The 15,673-nt window shown below is 39.7% G+C and overlaps 2 protein-coding genes across 2 annotated transcripts; both read right to left on the bottom strand.

Annotated features, from left to right (window-relative positions):
- Window positions 1-1,413: 1,413 nt before the first annotated feature.
- LOC121725491 (UDP-glucosyltransferase 2-like) lies at window positions 1,414-7,897 on the bottom strand. The gene is made up of 11 exons (XM_042112495.1): window positions 7,851-7,897; window positions 7,271-7,424; window positions 6,745-6,832; window positions 6,281-6,446; window positions 5,735-5,926; window positions 5,185-5,404; window positions 4,694-4,913; window positions 3,773-3,992; window positions 3,386-3,489; window positions 2,002-2,175; window positions 1,414-1,427 (listed from the first exon to the last, which is right to left on the bottom strand). The coding sequence occupies exons 1-10, from the start codon at window positions 7,895-7,897 to the stop codon at window positions 2,006-2,008; spliced, it is 1,581 nt and encodes a 526-aa protein (XP_041968429.1). The 3' UTR covers window positions 1,414-1,427; window positions 2,002-2,005.
- Window positions 7,898-9,383: 1,486 nt separating this feature from the next.
- LOC121725708 (UDP-glucosyltransferase 2-like) lies at window positions 9,384-14,486 on the bottom strand. The gene is made up of 10 exons (XM_042112770.1): window positions 14,404-14,486; window positions 13,849-14,152; window positions 13,260-13,347; window positions 12,681-12,846; window positions 12,298-12,492; window positions 11,847-12,066; window positions 11,468-11,687; window positions 11,089-11,308; window positions 10,146-10,249; window positions 9,384-9,606 (listed from the first exon to the last, which is right to left on the bottom strand). Exons 2-10 carry the CDS (start codon window positions 13,990-13,992, stop codon window positions 9,434-9,436), a joined length of 1,530 nt encoding a protein of 509 aa, XP_041968704.1. The 5' UTR covers window positions 13,993-14,152; window positions 14,404-14,486; the 3' UTR covers window positions 9,384-9,433.
- Window positions 14,487-15,673: the final 1,187 nt, after the last annotated feature.

Here is a 15,673-nt window from a genome sequence, read left to right as displayed (position 1 = left end):
AAAAAGTGACGTAGAAATTGTAACGATAAACTTCCTTATGGACCATAGTCACTTGAATTTATGTCTAATATATTATAATGTTTATGTTAGTTCAATCATGTATAGTACCTGAGTGGTTCGCCGCACCAAAGTTTTAAGTAAGATGGACCGTACAGTTCGACAAGGCTTTAATTGAATGTGTCAATGTCAGTCAATGTGCGCTGCTGGTAAAGGAGAACTGTCAAAAATGACGTTATTGTATGATAGAAGCGTTAGTTCCTTTTCTCGCCACGTTCATAAATAGCCTTGTCGAACTCTAAAAAGATTTTTGGAGTTTACTTTTTTCCAACATAACAATGTCTTATGCTAAGTACTCACATACGGTTTTGCTCGATAGTTTTACTCAAATCGAGTAATAATTACTGTGTGGACCGCAAAACTTATTTAAAAAATTAAATATATCAATTTTAAAGTAAAACTATCGAGCAATGCTGAATGTGTGGACGAAAGCCGAAGCCGCGGGTTTTGCTCGACGTTATTGGCTCAATCGAGCAAAACCGTATGTGACTACTTAGCATTAATTGTTAAAATAAATTACTTGTTTGTTTTTCTCCGTACGGAACCAATTTCGCGCGTGCGTTTCAAATGTAAGCCGGCGCGTTCGTGCGTGAAAAAACAAACGTGTGCGATAGTCTCATCGACAGGCATTTATTTTTTTAGTTTTTGGCAAGAAAAAAGTAAAAAAGTGGAAAATATTCTTAAAATCTTTTTACAGCTGGAATGATTATTAAATCATAATTATTGTGAAATGAATGGAAATGAAAGTATATCATTGTCAGAATGTAGATTGATTTGAAAGGGATGACACTACGATGTTGCCACTTTTTAATTTCTTCACTTTCTTGACAGACTATAGTGTGTTAATGTACTTAATGTTATTATTTTACAATCAATCTGTATTAAAATGTGTATTTTAGATAATTGTTTTGAATATGCATACCTAATCCTTTCTTTAGGTGTCTTTATACCATAGTCCAAAGACAAAGTAACTGTTACAGGGTAGTTTTAATTCTCAAAATATGCAACATGTATAGTCTGTCAAGAAAGTGAAGAAATTAAAAAGTGGCAACATCGTAGTGTCATCCCTTTTTCTTAGATTGATTTGAAGGGGAAAACACTACGATGTTGCCACTTTTTAATTTCTTCACTTTCTTGACAGACTATACGAAAATACGTCTCAATAGCTTCTTAAAGTAAGACTTAAGAGGTTCTCAAATGTTGTCAATCAGTCAGTGACATCCTACCAACAGTTTCTTTGTCTATGGTCGGTATTATCCAGTATGCTTATCTGTATTGATCTAGTATTTTTGTATCAGTTGTACCTAGTGTGAATGTGTTACAGATGTAGGTATTATCATTGTGTTAAATTGTAAATAAAATTATTTATCCTCGGCAACATTTGTTTAATATAAGAAATCATTTAGGCCCAATTTCACAAACGACCTCTTTCGTTTTCCATATGAACGAAAGACATTTTAACAAACAGTTAACACTAACAGGCGTTGGTAAAATTGGGCCTTAATATTTGATTAGATAAGATTGCTTGGAGGATTGATTGAAAGAGACAAGTAGCGATAAGACATAAGTCAATAGCTTTGTCCACACTGTGCCTCTTTCTGTTCGTCAAGGGCATGCGTTGAAGATGAAATTGCATAGTGTAGACATAGCTAATTTACGAAATTCTGCGAGTTCTGCAATCAAACTAAACGGCCGCTTTAAAGTTAAGTAATAATTTAATGACTCTACGTGAAACGTGATGCCGGTAGCACACCGATGCAGCGTACTACCAAAACCGACTAACAAATCTTTTGTCTCATACGTCATAAGGTAATTCGTCATATTGCATCTTGCTCTATTCCATTTTCGTCACTTTTCGCGTTTCAAGACGTGAGTTAACGGCGTAATTTTATAAAGGAAGAACAAATGAAATACTTAAGAAACATATATTTTACTAACTACTACAATTTCAGTGAGTTTTAAGTTTTTTATTCGAGAATGTTCGTTTTAAGATAGTCGCCATTTTGCAGAGTATTCTGTAAATGACGTACAATATCACTAGCAGTACAGCAGCTTGATCCAGCATGTAAATTTCGTACCATTTGTACAGAGTCGACCTTGAGCGGAGGTGGTGAGCACCTGGGAAAATTTATTTACTTTATTCAATGAGAAACTTACAGCTATTAAACAATGGAACTATTCTAATTACTGTAAGCCACGTTTCCAATAGCTTTGTCCACACTGTGCCTCTTTCTGTTCGTCAAGGGCGTGCGTTATAGCGCAGTCAACAGCGAACGTGAGGCATGCCCGCGACACAAAACTTCAAAAATGACAATATTGGCGTTGCGTTCCTTGACGCATTCAATTATTGAATGCGATATATGAAAGTTGATGACGAAAATTGAAGATGAAAGTGCACAGTGTGGACATAGCTATTAACGTTTCACGTCAAAAGACAAAAAGTGATGCTGGTAAATCTCCGATATTTGGTCATAGATTAGGGTTATAGATAGGGTTCCCGCGTTGGAAACATGTCATTTCAAAGTTTGAAAGATGCAGGCTGATCACCTGATTGTCTGACAAGTAAGATGATCCATGCGTCGGATGGGCATGTAAAAAGTCGGTCCTGCGCCTGATCTCTCGCCATTTGTGTCAGTCTCGGACCCACTGGGTTATGAGAGTAAAGGAATAGTGCTCTTGTGTACTGCGCACACACTTGGGCACTATACATATAAGATTACTCCTGCGTAACTGGCCTGGTTTCAGTGAAAGCGGCCACTATCACCGAAACCGGTGTAGGGGTTATATATGTAAGTACTATAAGGTTGGGTTAACTGTAACTATAACTTTATCTATAACTACAATGCAAAATGTCAAATCTTTGGTTGAAGTTAAAAATGGACGCCATCAAGTCGCCATATTTAACCACAACCATAGAGCTCGACAAGGTTTTAAATGCACGTGGCGATAAAAGGAACTAACGCTGTCATCATACAAAAACGCCATTTTGCTCCTTTACCAGCAGCGTCCCCGCCCACGTTCATTTACAACCTTGTTGGACCAGCAGCTGTCATCTGCCAATTTCTTCAGTCAAAGTTAAGGTTAAAGTTAAAGTTAGCCTTAACTATAACCATAACTTTAACCTTAACTTTAACCACGCCTCTGCTGCAACCCAACCTTAATAACTCGAAAGAATAGCGCATAAGTATAAGCACGCTACATCATACATACGACTCAAAATATTAATGACAGTAGCACCAGTATAGATAAATTAAAATTGGCTTTTTCACCACAAAACATTAATGAGCGTTCAAAGAAGTTTTCACTTTAGAAACAAAATAATACCTACCTTTGCTCTCTATAGCGAGCTCCACGTAACTCGTAACAAGTTTCCGCGGCGGCAGCGGCCTCTTGTGGAACAGACTCGACAGGTACTGCGCTCGCTTGTAGTAGCTGGAAGAATAGAGTTTCAGCTTAGTTTAAATAGATCGAACGACCTCAAAACTGAAACGGCTGTTACTTATTTCGATGCCGCACTTTATATCAAATTTCAATAACATTAACCGTGCGAGGATCTTACGCCTGTTCTTCTCGCCGGGTTAGTTGAACTAAAATCCAAATCAAAATATTTATTTCTAAATAGGTTATAACACTTGAATGTCTACATGAGGCCTACCACCGGTTCGGGAACTAAGTTAGTTCCCGATTTAGATCACCAGTAATCGAGAATTGTCACCTGTCATTGCTAAGCATCTCGTTCAAGGCCACGCTGAGTTCTGGTACCATGTCCGGTGAGTACGGCACCATGAGCGCTCTTCCCGCGTGCACCGACTGCTCGGCGTTGCTGGGCTGATCCCCAAACACTGGTACAGCCAGGATCGGCTTACCGAAGTGGAGAGACTCGATGGTGCTGAGCGCGCCGCCGTGTGTTATGAACACCTTCACGTTTGGGTGAGCTGAAAATTATAGTATCTTTTACGCAGATCTCTAGTTCCAAATTGACCCTCAGCACGATCGTTGCACGAAAGTTGCAAAAGCTGTTGAGATCGATCTGATTCGATCCTCGATTGTGTCGAGAGTAAGGCAACTGGCTTATAGGTGCTAGTTTACATTTTTGCAGTGCAATATAGTATCTTTTGCTTTTATATGACCTAGGCTTTTAAATATGACACTGAAAGGTTTAGAGACAATACTAGCTTTTTTATGAAATAAGGGGGCAAACGAGCAAACGGGTCACCTGATGGAAAGCAACTTTCGTCGCCCATGGACAATCGCAGCATCAGAAGAGCTGCAGGTGCGTTGCTGGCCTTTTAAGAGGGAATAGGGTAATAGGGGAGGGTAGGGATGGGAAGGGAATAGGGGAGGGTAGGGGAGGGAATAGGGTAGGGGATTGGGCCTCCGGTAAACTCACTCACTCGGCGAAACACAGCGCAATCGCTGTTTCACGCCGGTTTTCTGTGAGAACGTGGTATTTCTCCGGTCGAGTCGGCCCATTTGTACCGAAGCATGGCTCTTCCACGTAGTAGTAACTAGCTAGTATAGTCTCTTAACTGTTCTGTTCTGCAGAGCTAAAGCCTAGCCTGCATAATTTGGGTGACAACTTCCAAAATATGTAAGAAACCCGCCACTGACACTCATTAAATAAAAGTAATCTTACACAGTATACTCGGCTGAGGCATCCAGGCCCTGACGTGCAGATTCTTTGGTGGATTTTCAATTTTGTCCTCTAATTTCCAAAGCACAGTGTAAGGCAGTGCAGAGAACATTTTCAACAGGTCTTTCTTTAACTTTTCCGCTAACAGCTTTGCTTTAATGACGGAGCCCATGCTGAAGTAGACTACTCCGTTTTTAGACGAGTCCAAAAGCTCCTGTAAATCCTACAACAGAAAATGTCACCAGTTCATGATCTACCCATTAGGGCGGCCACTTGATCTTGGCTCCGATCGCAAATGAACTGGGTGTGCGATATGATGTTTTTTATTATAATTGTTATTGTTTTGTAAGCCATAAGGATTTGATCACTCTGGATGTGTGATGAAGACTATAGTTCCTAAAGAAAACGTTTCTTTTACTATAATATAATGCCCTGAATATGGCATTGCGCGTCTCACATTATCCGATTAATATGCGAAGGTGTCTGATTCTTACCTGAGGTAGTGGTGGGACATAGTCGTCAATATGGTACCCTCCGATCTCCACGACATTGGGCGGCAGGCTGCGGGCCGCGGCGTATGATGGATGGGAGTTCAGGAACAGAACGGAGATGTCACGTATGGCTTCAGAATATGGCCTCAACTTATGCCCTCTAGCTTCGGCAAGCGGACCGAACTTCTGCTGGTATTCCAACTCACTCGCTGAATAGTCCTTTCTGTTGAAGAATAAGCTTGTTCAGAAGGTGCATACCCCACCAAAGGGTTTTTTCTACGGTAGAATAGTGTAAGTGACTGGTTTACGAAGGAAATCTGGCGTTATGTCTCTTGAATCTGTCAACATTTCTTTTCTCAGATATTTTCTATTGTTTTCGTCATGCTAAGCGCGCTGTGCGCTTGAACTAGGCTTGTAGACGGAATTAGAAAATAACATACTTTCTGTTTAGGTATGCTTACCTACATGTGTTGATTATAAGATTCTTAGTTTCTTAGTTACCGGCGCGGTAGTGCCAATTCAAAATTCAGGGTTTCATTTTAAGAATACTTACAAAAAGCCATAAGAGATCAGGAAGTACCATAGAGTATTCTTCAGCCGCTGTCCCAAGCTCATGGGTATGGGGACGGAGTTCATAATGACGGGCACGGTGGCGACGCCCCGAAGAGAGTCCATCAGCAGCTCGAGGTGTGGAGTCATCTCCCCGTGCAGCTGAATCCAGGGGACCTGCAGCGTTGCTGCGTACCTGAGTGGTGTTTGTAGGGTATAATGCATTCAAGGCCGTCGGTGCAAATTTTTGCAGTAGCTAGGATATGTATATGGATATCAAAATTCAAATGAGTTGAGATCAAATTCGCCCAACCAGAGACAACTTTTCTGTATTCCATTTTAAGGTAAAAGAGCATATTTACGCTGCAGCGGAAACTGAAGCAGAGCAACGCATCACTTATCTTCTATCGTCCACGAAACGTCCTGGTTGGTAGGTAGTAGGTACGTTTCGTGTCGCCTAGCGTCGCTGCCGCGTAGTGAAGCTTGGCTGCAGTGCAGTTATGCCTACTGCGCTATAGCCTTAGTTTTAGCAAAAGGTTCAAAATATTACCCAGCTTCAACGTCGCTGAAGAAGTATTCGCTGATGACCGCGTCGTAGTTCACCCCGGTCAGAGCTTGGCGGACTTCGGGGTGTTCGGTGATGGTGGCGGAGATGTTCGCGACCACCCGTCTCATCTCCCTCATTAGTTTGGCGTCGTTCTTCATTATGTCTACATCTGTTATGAAAAACGTGGTTTAAAACTTCAACGATTTTACTGAACATGTTGCCTGCAACTTCTGGTTTGGTATTACAGACAGACAAACTTTCTTATTGATACATAATACCTATTAATAATGGATATACATATTACTTGATTAAAAGTAACCACAACTTGAGGTATTAAAGTGACTGGACATATTGCCAGCAACTTGGTTGCACCGAAGGTGGGAATTTGAACAGTATGACATATTGACAGGCACATACTTTCGCACTGGTTACGTTAGTAGGATGTGTGTTTCTTCATAGAAACTTACGATCAACTGCATTTTGTAGGACACTCAAATCGATAACTCTTAAATTTTTGATCGGTTTCTTGTCGGGATAAATTGTAATCATCGTTACCTGAAAATACACAATAAATTAGTAGTAGGTACCTGTACTAATTTAAGGGTGATAATACATAATATTATTTTGATATTTTTATTTCAATTGACAATTGACATTCTCATCTCATCAAAGATCCCGTCTTTTTGCTAAACAGCCGTCCTTGGATTATCATTATCCTGTTACAGCCACAGGACCAACTTGTCCATGTTGCTATTACTAACTCTTGACTAATTCTTAGTTAGTAGATTTTAGAAGACCTTTAGACGAAAAACTCTGGAACGAACTGTCACCAGCAGTATTTCCGGACCAATACGGCCAGCATACCTTCAAGAAGAGAGCGTATTCCCTCTGTGGTCGGCAACGCACCTACAGCTTCTAGTTGCTTTCCATCAGGTGACCCGTTCGCGCGTTTGCCCCCTTCTTTTATATAAAAAAATATTTTGGTTTAAGTACCTCATGGCCAGCTTCCAGTAGGGGCTTTACAAGTCCCATCATCAGGTTGTAGTGGCTCTTGGATGGCGCGTGCTGCACGCTCAGTATGCGGTAGCTCAGACATGTTGATGATGTGAACAATAACAATAACATCCACTTCATTCTTAATGGGTGTCTAAAAGGAGAAAAACACAATACTTTATGTGTGAGTAGTTTAATATTTATTTAAGTAATTGTTTATAAACAACACTTATAAGAGTATACTATACTCACTTTCCGAAGAAAAAAAACTATTTCTTTTCACGAACTAAATTCTTTGTTATATTTTATTTATCTTTTGTTTATCTTTTAATATTGCCAATTGTGATTGTTTAAATAAGTACTACAATGTTAATTTGTAAATCGTTGTGCGTCTGATAATATCTAATCCTCACATATTGGTGTCACAATGAATTACCTACTTATTGTGAATTGTGATATTTTTATAAAGTGAATGTTTACTATAGGCGTTATGATAAGGCAGAAAGTAATCAAGTTTATTTAGCGAGCAATGAATGATAAGGGAATGTGTTGTATCCACTGCCTATATAAATGTTTGTACAAGATGACGCCCCGCGCCTGAAAATCCGTTGCCCCACCGGCCACCATTGTTTGTCGCGCAGGAACCGTACATTTTTCCAGCATTATCATCCTATGTCCTTTCCAAAGTATATCCAAAGTATATCCAAACCAAATTTCAGAAAAATCTGTTCAGTGATTTAGGCGTGAAGAGGTAACAGACAGACAGACACACTTTCGCATTTATAATCTTAAGTATCTATGGATCCCTTAATCTTTATCATCTATTAACAAATTTTATGAGTTTCTACCGTCGCGTCGTCTACCTAATATTTAGTGGGCATGGACTGCACATGGATGGAAGTATTTTATTTACAAAAATTGTTTATGGTTAGATATATTCGGTAATTATGATGTAAAATTTAAGAACCTTTACAGAGTTATAAAATCGTCATTGTTAAATAAAAAAGTACTCGACTCACAATAAAATTCCATTCACAAATGTACTTTAACCTAATAAGATAATCAGGTGAAAGATATTATGTTATCTAAAGCTTGTAAATATTCACGTCTGCTTCTTATGATTGCTCAGTAGCTCACTAGTTCATACAGACGTCTGTCTCGCTGGTAATAATAGCCTTGACTCTTGAGCGTAACCTAGTTTCACATCTCAACTTCTTATTAAACCAATGCCTGTTGTAGTTAGTTGTTGATTAAAAAATATTATTGTCTGATGTCATCGCTTTCGTTCTTCTTAATAAAATCTCCATTATCTTATATCTTTAAACGAGCAATTCTTGTATATATACGAGTATATATTTATAATTGGAATCTCGGAATCGGCCCCAACGATTTTCATGAAATTTAGTATATAGGGGGTTTAGGGGGCGAAAAATCGATCTAGCTAGAAATCATTTTTAGAAAATGTCATTTTATTGGTGTTTTATCGAATACCGAGCAATGCTCGGTCAAATAGCTAGTTAATTATTAAACTACATTACGCCCGTAACTCCGTTACACAAAAATTCGTTTATCTCGCGGGAACTGTACATTTTGCGGGATAAAAACTACAATATGTCCTTCCTCCGAATAGAACTCAAGGTATCTCCATACGAAATTTCGGAAAAATCGGTTCAGTTGTTTAGGCGTGAAGACAGACACACTTTCAGATAACTTTCTTTTGCCAAAACGGCTGGACCTAGTTATATTGTATTGATATTTTCTATGCTTTTTCAGTGGATCTATATATATATATATGCACGCAGCGTTCGGATTATAGTATGTAGACATTTTTAAAGGCATTTCTGGATGTTGAAGCCATGATAAAACAGCACAAATATAGTACAAAGATAATGTGTTCCTATAACAAAATGACGGAATAGCGACGGGGATGATGAAAAACAATATGCGGGAGTGATTTGTGCGGGGAAAGGGCGGTCGTTCGGATAATAGAGGTATTCGGATTAGCAGGGGTTCGGATTATCGAGGCCCTGCTGTAATTATTTCGCTAAGTCCTAAATGGCGCTTATAAGATAGGTAAGGGCTTGACGAAGAAATAATTAAATGCAACTAAATGGTATAAAATATTTTTTTATTTACAAGTTTCAACCCCTTACCAAAATATTATCATTGCTTCTTAACTTTTTTCGTTCTCGAGAACATTCCTTTTATCAGACACACTATCTTCTTGATGACTCTATAGAGGATGTACAGCACCGCCAGCAGTACGGCCGCCTGGTCCAGCATCCAGATCTCGTACCACTTGTACAGGAGCGTCTTGGAGCGCAGGTGGTGGGCACCTGGCAAAATAACATGATGATAAGTCAAGATCAATATATTCCTGAACTCTGTCACTCCAATGAACTATTTACAGTACCTTTAAGTACCAACAAAACATTGAAATTAACTGATGGGTTATTTATAACTAGTTAGATGACGCCCGCAACTACTCTGCGCCAGTTAATCGCGCGGGAACCGTACATTTTCAGAGATAAAAACGATCGTACCTGAATGTCCTTTCCCGGGACCCAAATATCTATGTACATACCAAATGTAAGCAAAATCCATTCAGCGGTTTAGGCGTGAAGATGGTAACAAACAGACAGAAGGACGGACAAACAGACAGACACACTTTCGCGTTTATAATAATATCGAAGGTAGAAAAGATGGAAGATAGAAATTCGCAGTGCTATTGAGTCTGTTTTAAACTACTTCGCGCTTGCCTGTTCTCTCATTTATATCTAGAGTCCGGAGATCCCTTGGCAATTGGCATATAGTTTCAACTTTTAAGTAAAAAAAAGTGTTGGAAAATGTGGAAAGTGTTGGAAAATCAGTTCACCTTTGCTCTCAATGGCGAGTTCCACATAGTTGGTGACGAGCTGCTTCGGCGGCACCGGCCGCTTGTGGAACAGACTCGACAGGTACTGTGCTCGCTGGTAGTAGCTGGTAAATTACACGTATTTAAGTACTTATGTGCCGCTCGTAGGTCAATAGTCAAAGCATAGACATTCTGAGAGCTTCTTTATTTAAAAAAAAAAAAACGTTGATGATAACTTCATAAATTGGAGGTTCCCAAACATTTTTCTCTCATGACCGCCTTTCAAAATTTTACTGGTTTCGAAGTCCCCCTTTTTTATCGTTGGGAAAATGCAATTACGCATCCCCGGCGGTCTGGGGATGGCTACCGGGGTATGTGGGATTCCCCAGGGCGGTGAAATGCCGCGCCCGGGCATACCCACTAAAAACCCAACGAGTGTTCCTACTTTCCGCTTTAGGCAGAGCCACGGGATACACAACCGCGACCCTGCCAGCGAATGCTCCTAAAGGCTAGAGTGCATGGCTGTTAGGCCCACACTGCACTGTACTATGATGCGATGCGCGGAACACTTAGCGCATGCGTCCCCTTTTGACGTACCTACACTTTTGCGATAATTTAAACTTTTATCAATATAAAACAGAATATAAGTGATCTAAACACGGGAGTACCGAGGATTTCGGCATAGCTGATTCGAGAAGATGGTCGGTCTGGTATATTATTGAAAAAAAATCATAAAATTGACTATTAATCTGACTGAAAATATATTTTGTTCCCAACACTTCATTTTGCGTACAGCACGCACAAAGTAGGTAACACGTTTTTAATTCCCACTGGCCAGGAAATTTGACGATTATTTTATCTTCTGGGGGGGGGGGGGGGGGGATAGCTGCCTCTCTGCCCCTACCTGGGTACGCCCATGGATCTAAAGCAAGCAAGGAATTAAGGTCTAAATCGTAAGAACTACCTGTCGTTGCTGAGCATTTCCTTCAAAGCAACTTTGAGGTCTCCAACCATGTTTATTGAGTACGGCACTTTCAGGGCTCTGCCGGCCTGCACGGCCTGCTCGGCGTTGGCGGGCTGGTCCCCGAACACCGGTACAGCCAGGATCGGTTTCCCGTAGTATAGAGATTCGATGGTGCTGAGGCCACCACTGTGAGTAATGAAGACCTTCACGTTTGGATGAGCTGCAAGTAGAGAAGAAATACAATATTTGCCATTCTGAGTTCCTATATAATATTATATTTCCATTTTCCTACATATGGCTGAGAAAAAAGGGCGGTTGACTGGTGTCTCGATATTAGGTATTAGGTTTTATTAATAGGCAAACAAGATATCTATCTCACTTAATATACTCGTTTGAGGCATCCAGGGTCGGACGTGGAGGTTCTTCGGCAGGTCCTTCAGTTCAATTTCGAATTTCCAGAGCACGGTGTAGGGCAGCTCCGCGAACATCTTTATCCATTCGTTTACTAATTTTTCAGGAAGATTCTTGGCTTTGATGACGGACCCCAGGCTGAAGTAGATCACTCCATTTTTAGAAGAGTCCAGTAATACTTGCAAATCCTGTAGACGTGTTAAAATATTTATACCTATATAGTTAGGTAAATAGGGAAGAACAAACAAATGAATCAACTAAGTAACACAAAATTCTCATTTTTCTCAAGCTCTACAAATCTTGTTAAACAAGAATGATCTTAATAGAGCACATGCTTACGATAATACCTTTGGCAATGGTGGCACATTTTCGTCAATATGATAACCCCCGATCTCGACAGCATTAGGCGGCAGACTGCGAGCCGCGGTAAAGGACGGATGTGAGTTGAGGAAGAGGACCGACACGTCGCGTATCGCGTCCCAGTAGGGCGGGAGCTGGTGTCCGCGAGCCTCGGCTATCGGACCGAACATCGCATGGTATTCGGCCTCATTCGATGGAAAGTCCTTACTGCGAAGACAAAGATAATATGATGATTTCCATTCTCTATCTGACTGTGTTAGTGCGTCAGGGCTCACCAGATTGGCATGACGTGATGTTGTGACTTTATACACGGTCTCTCGGTGGACTCTAGAGTCTGACGAGGATATCAACGATGGGCGCTGGATTCGAGGTTCACATTCATAGCACTATTATAGCTGACGTTATGACAGTTGGAAGGATTAAGAAAGTGTTACTCACTAAAAACAGAAGCTCATCAGCAAATGCCACGCCGTATTCATCAGTCTCTGCGGCAGGTTCATGGGGATGGGGGCCTCGTTGAGCACGAGGGGGATGGTGGAGACGTGGCGCACCGTGTCCACCAGGTTCTCCATGTGGGGAGACATCTCCATGCCGTGTAAGAGTATCCATGGGACTTGTAGTGCTGCTGCGTATCTGTAACAGGATTTTTTTTAGTCTAGACGCAGTGTTGACTGCGGTTTCGCTTACAAGAAATCGACCATGTTCAATCTTCCACCGGTAATTGTAGGCATGTCCTCGATGCTCTCATGGTAAAAATGTGTTAAATTCTCTAACTTCAGCGGATGGATGAATTTGATATTATCCACGCACTACGCACTTACCCAGCCTCTACGTCACGGAACAGCCACTCTGTGATGACGGCGTCGAAGGTCTCCTCCCTCATGACATGCTGCACCTCCGGATGCTTCACCACCAAGTGGGATATATTGGACATTAACTCCTTCAATCGGGAAAACGCTACCTTATCTTGGTCCAAGGCGTTTACGTCTAAAGAAAAAATAGTAAAATACTTTTAAGTTAAAATTAATACTCTTTTTTAGTTTTTAAAGAATGACAATGAAAAGTCGGATCGGATCGGCGGACCGAAAATCGCCTGTGGACGTAAGAGAATTCTTGAACTAGTTATATGAATGTTTCAAAACTCGCGTCGAGACGCTACGTCTGCAGTGTGAGTTGATCCTTAGTCAGATTTTAGTAATAACTAGAACTGATGTATTAAATATGCACATATTATTATAACACAACTATTATAATAAAAACCAGACAGGAGAAAAGTTAAAGAGTCTTGTTTTACTCAATTTATGGGTGACCCTTTACTAGAGTCTCTTATTTCTCAGAAGATTGAATCTCCTATTTTCCGGAAGTTTAGTGTAGAGTTCCACTACGGCAATGCAACTTACGTTCAAGGGCCTTCTGAACCTCACTTAAGTCGATAATTCGTAGATTTTTTACAGGTTTCTTGTCCGGAAATATTGCAGCAAACGTTATCTTAAAATTGAAAAACACCAAATATTATATAATTATTATATCTATACAATTACCTATTACGACTGTAGTATATTATAAAAACAGTGCTTTTTAACCTTTTCATCGATCAACGACCCCCCTCAATTCAAATTTTTATTAACTTTTAAGTAATCGTCTATTAACATACCTACTTAATCTTATATCTTTAAACGAGCAATTCTTGTATATAAATATATAATTGGAATCTCGGAATCGGCTCCAACGATTTTCATGAAATTGAGTATATAGGGGGTTTCAGGGGCGATAAATCGATCTAGCTAGGAATCATTTTTAGAAAATGTCATTTTATTCGTGTTTTATCGAATACCGAGCAAAGCTCGGTCAAATAGCTAGTTTATACTTAAGTAATAAAATATTTTTTTTTCGAAGACCGAAGTGATTATTAACTAACATACTATTCATGTCTTAGAGTAATGCAGTTATATAATTAAAATTAAAGTTAAATTGCAGAGTTAAAGTCACCTCATGTCCCGCTTCCAGTAATGGCTTCACCAGTCCCGCCAGGAGATTGTAGTGACTCTTGGAGGGAGTAGTCTGGACGGCCAGCAGTCGGTAGCCATAACCCATCGACACCGTACAGAGAAATAATAGTAGGAGCGTCCTCATCTTGAATTGGTCTTCTAAATTCAAAGATTAAATTCGTCGAGCATGAGTTCATTCGATGTTGCTCCTGCCTGCTATTATTTGGCGATTCACAGTTCACTCTAAGAGTAATATTTCACAATTATTTTTTTACGATTATTCTTTGGAACTGTTCTTGTTCATACTAACACCACAAACATATAATATTATTACGCCAGAGCTATTTTATAACTGACCACAATTGTCAATTTGATACGTTATCAAGTCAATGTTGATCTTAACAATTTTTATCATTGTTGTCGTCCGCAATCCCTGTGTTAGTTTCAACTTTATTGCTATCTAGATAAGGTTCAACATTTTTATAGCCCTCATGATTGCCTCTTATTATTTTATGGTAATCGGAATTATTTATTTTATAAATTGTTTCCAACTTACATTAATATCTACTACTCATGAATCATGATGCAGATATCAAACAACCGGCACACTTCCAACGTAAATTCTTTGTGATAATATTTCTAAAAACAGAATGAAAATCTAGTGTAGTTAGTCTACAACTTGAACATGATTATAATATATTAGCTGTTGCCCGCGACTTCGTCCGCGTGGACTTCAGTTTATAGCGCGCGATGTCAACAAAATTGGTGTCAAAAGCTTTTATAAAAAAATCCTGGTACCCCTTAAATCAATACAGCTGTGCAGTGTGCAAACAATAAGTACTTCATTTTTGTATGTTAAACTTTATATATTATGCCAAATTTTAAAGCTTATTTAGCCCCCCAATTACACAACTTTACCCATAAACTATTTATCATTGATAGGTTTAGCCCCAATTTCACCAACGTCTGTTAGTGTTAACAGCTTGTTAAAATATCCTGTCTTCTCTTTCATTCATATGAAAAACAAAACAGCTAACGTGATACTAATTCGAGCATTAACTTTAACAGTCGTTGGTGAAATTTGGTCTTAAGGTTACGTCACTGCCTGCACAGATAAAGTACTGAGTTATTTAATACCGTAGAATAGATATAACAATCGAAAAAAATCGAGACTTAAATGTAGGATGATACCACCTCTTATAGAAAGACTTTTGAGCAAGAGTCAGCGCGATGTAGAAGACGCACGGCGCCATCTATTATGAATTTTTTGAACAAATTTACGACCCTTACAACCCTTTTTTCCAGTAAAAAAGTAGCCTATGTCCTTTCTCAGGCTTTAGACTATCAGTATACAAAATTTCATTACAATCGGTTCGGTAGTTTTGGCGTTTGGCGTGAAAGCGAGACTGACAGACAGAGATACTTTCGCATTCATAATATTAGTACAGATTATGTGCACACTGCACAGCTGTTTTTGGGTATTTTGATTAATTAAGGGCCGCGCTACACTGGAATGGCAGCGGCGAGGCAAGCACTTTCAGCGCTGCCATTCCGGTGTAGCGCGGCCCTAAGAGGGGTACCACTTACCAGGGTTTTAAAAAGTTTTTAAATTTGACACAAATTTTGTTGACACCGCGCGCTATAAACTAAAGTCCACGCGGACGAAGTCGCGGGCAACAGCTAGTTATGAATAAAAACAATAATATATAATAAAGTAGGTACCGTATGATTAGTTCTGTTATAATAATGAAGTAAAAAATAAAGCGCCATCTGTTTTCATATATTAGAATTAAAATGTTGACTGCATTGATATATTTTCTGGATGG

Source organism: Aricia agestis, chromosome 3 (genome assembly GCF_905147365.1).
Source record: "Aricia agestis chromosome 3, ilAriAges1.1, whole genome shotgun sequence".
In the NCBI taxonomy this organism is placed as follows: Eukaryota; Metazoa; Arthropoda; class Insecta; order Lepidoptera; family Lycaenidae; genus Aricia; species Aricia agestis.
The sequence above is the reverse complement of the archived record's forward strand: the minus strand, read 5'-3'. Positions and strand labels throughout refer to the sequence as shown.

Coding starts and splice junctions, on each gene's coding strand:
- LOC121725491 (XM_042112495.1), bottom strand. CDS start 7,897: ATGGTGGCCGGTGGGGCAACGGATTTTCAGGCGCGGGGCGTCATCTT. Junction 6,447..6,744: donor CCTACAAAATGCAGTTGATC/GTAAGTTTCTAT, acceptor TTTTCATAACAG/ATGTAGACATAATGAAGAAC. Junction 3,490..3,772: donor GAGATGCTTAGCAATGACAG/GTGACAATTCTC, acceptor CTATTCTTCCAG/CTACTACAAGCGAGCGCAGT.
- LOC121725708 (XM_042112770.1), bottom strand. CDS start 13,992: ATGAGGACGCTCCTACTATTATTTCTCTGTACGGTGTCGATGGGTTAT. Junction 12,847..13,259: donor GGTTCAGAAGGCCCTTGAAC/GTAAGTTGCATT, acceptor TTTTTTCTTTAG/ACGTAAACGCCTTGGACCAA. Junction 12,067..12,297: donor CTGATGAGCTTCTGTTTTTA/GTGAGTAACACT, acceptor TTGTCTTCGCAG/TAAGGACTTTCCATCGAATG.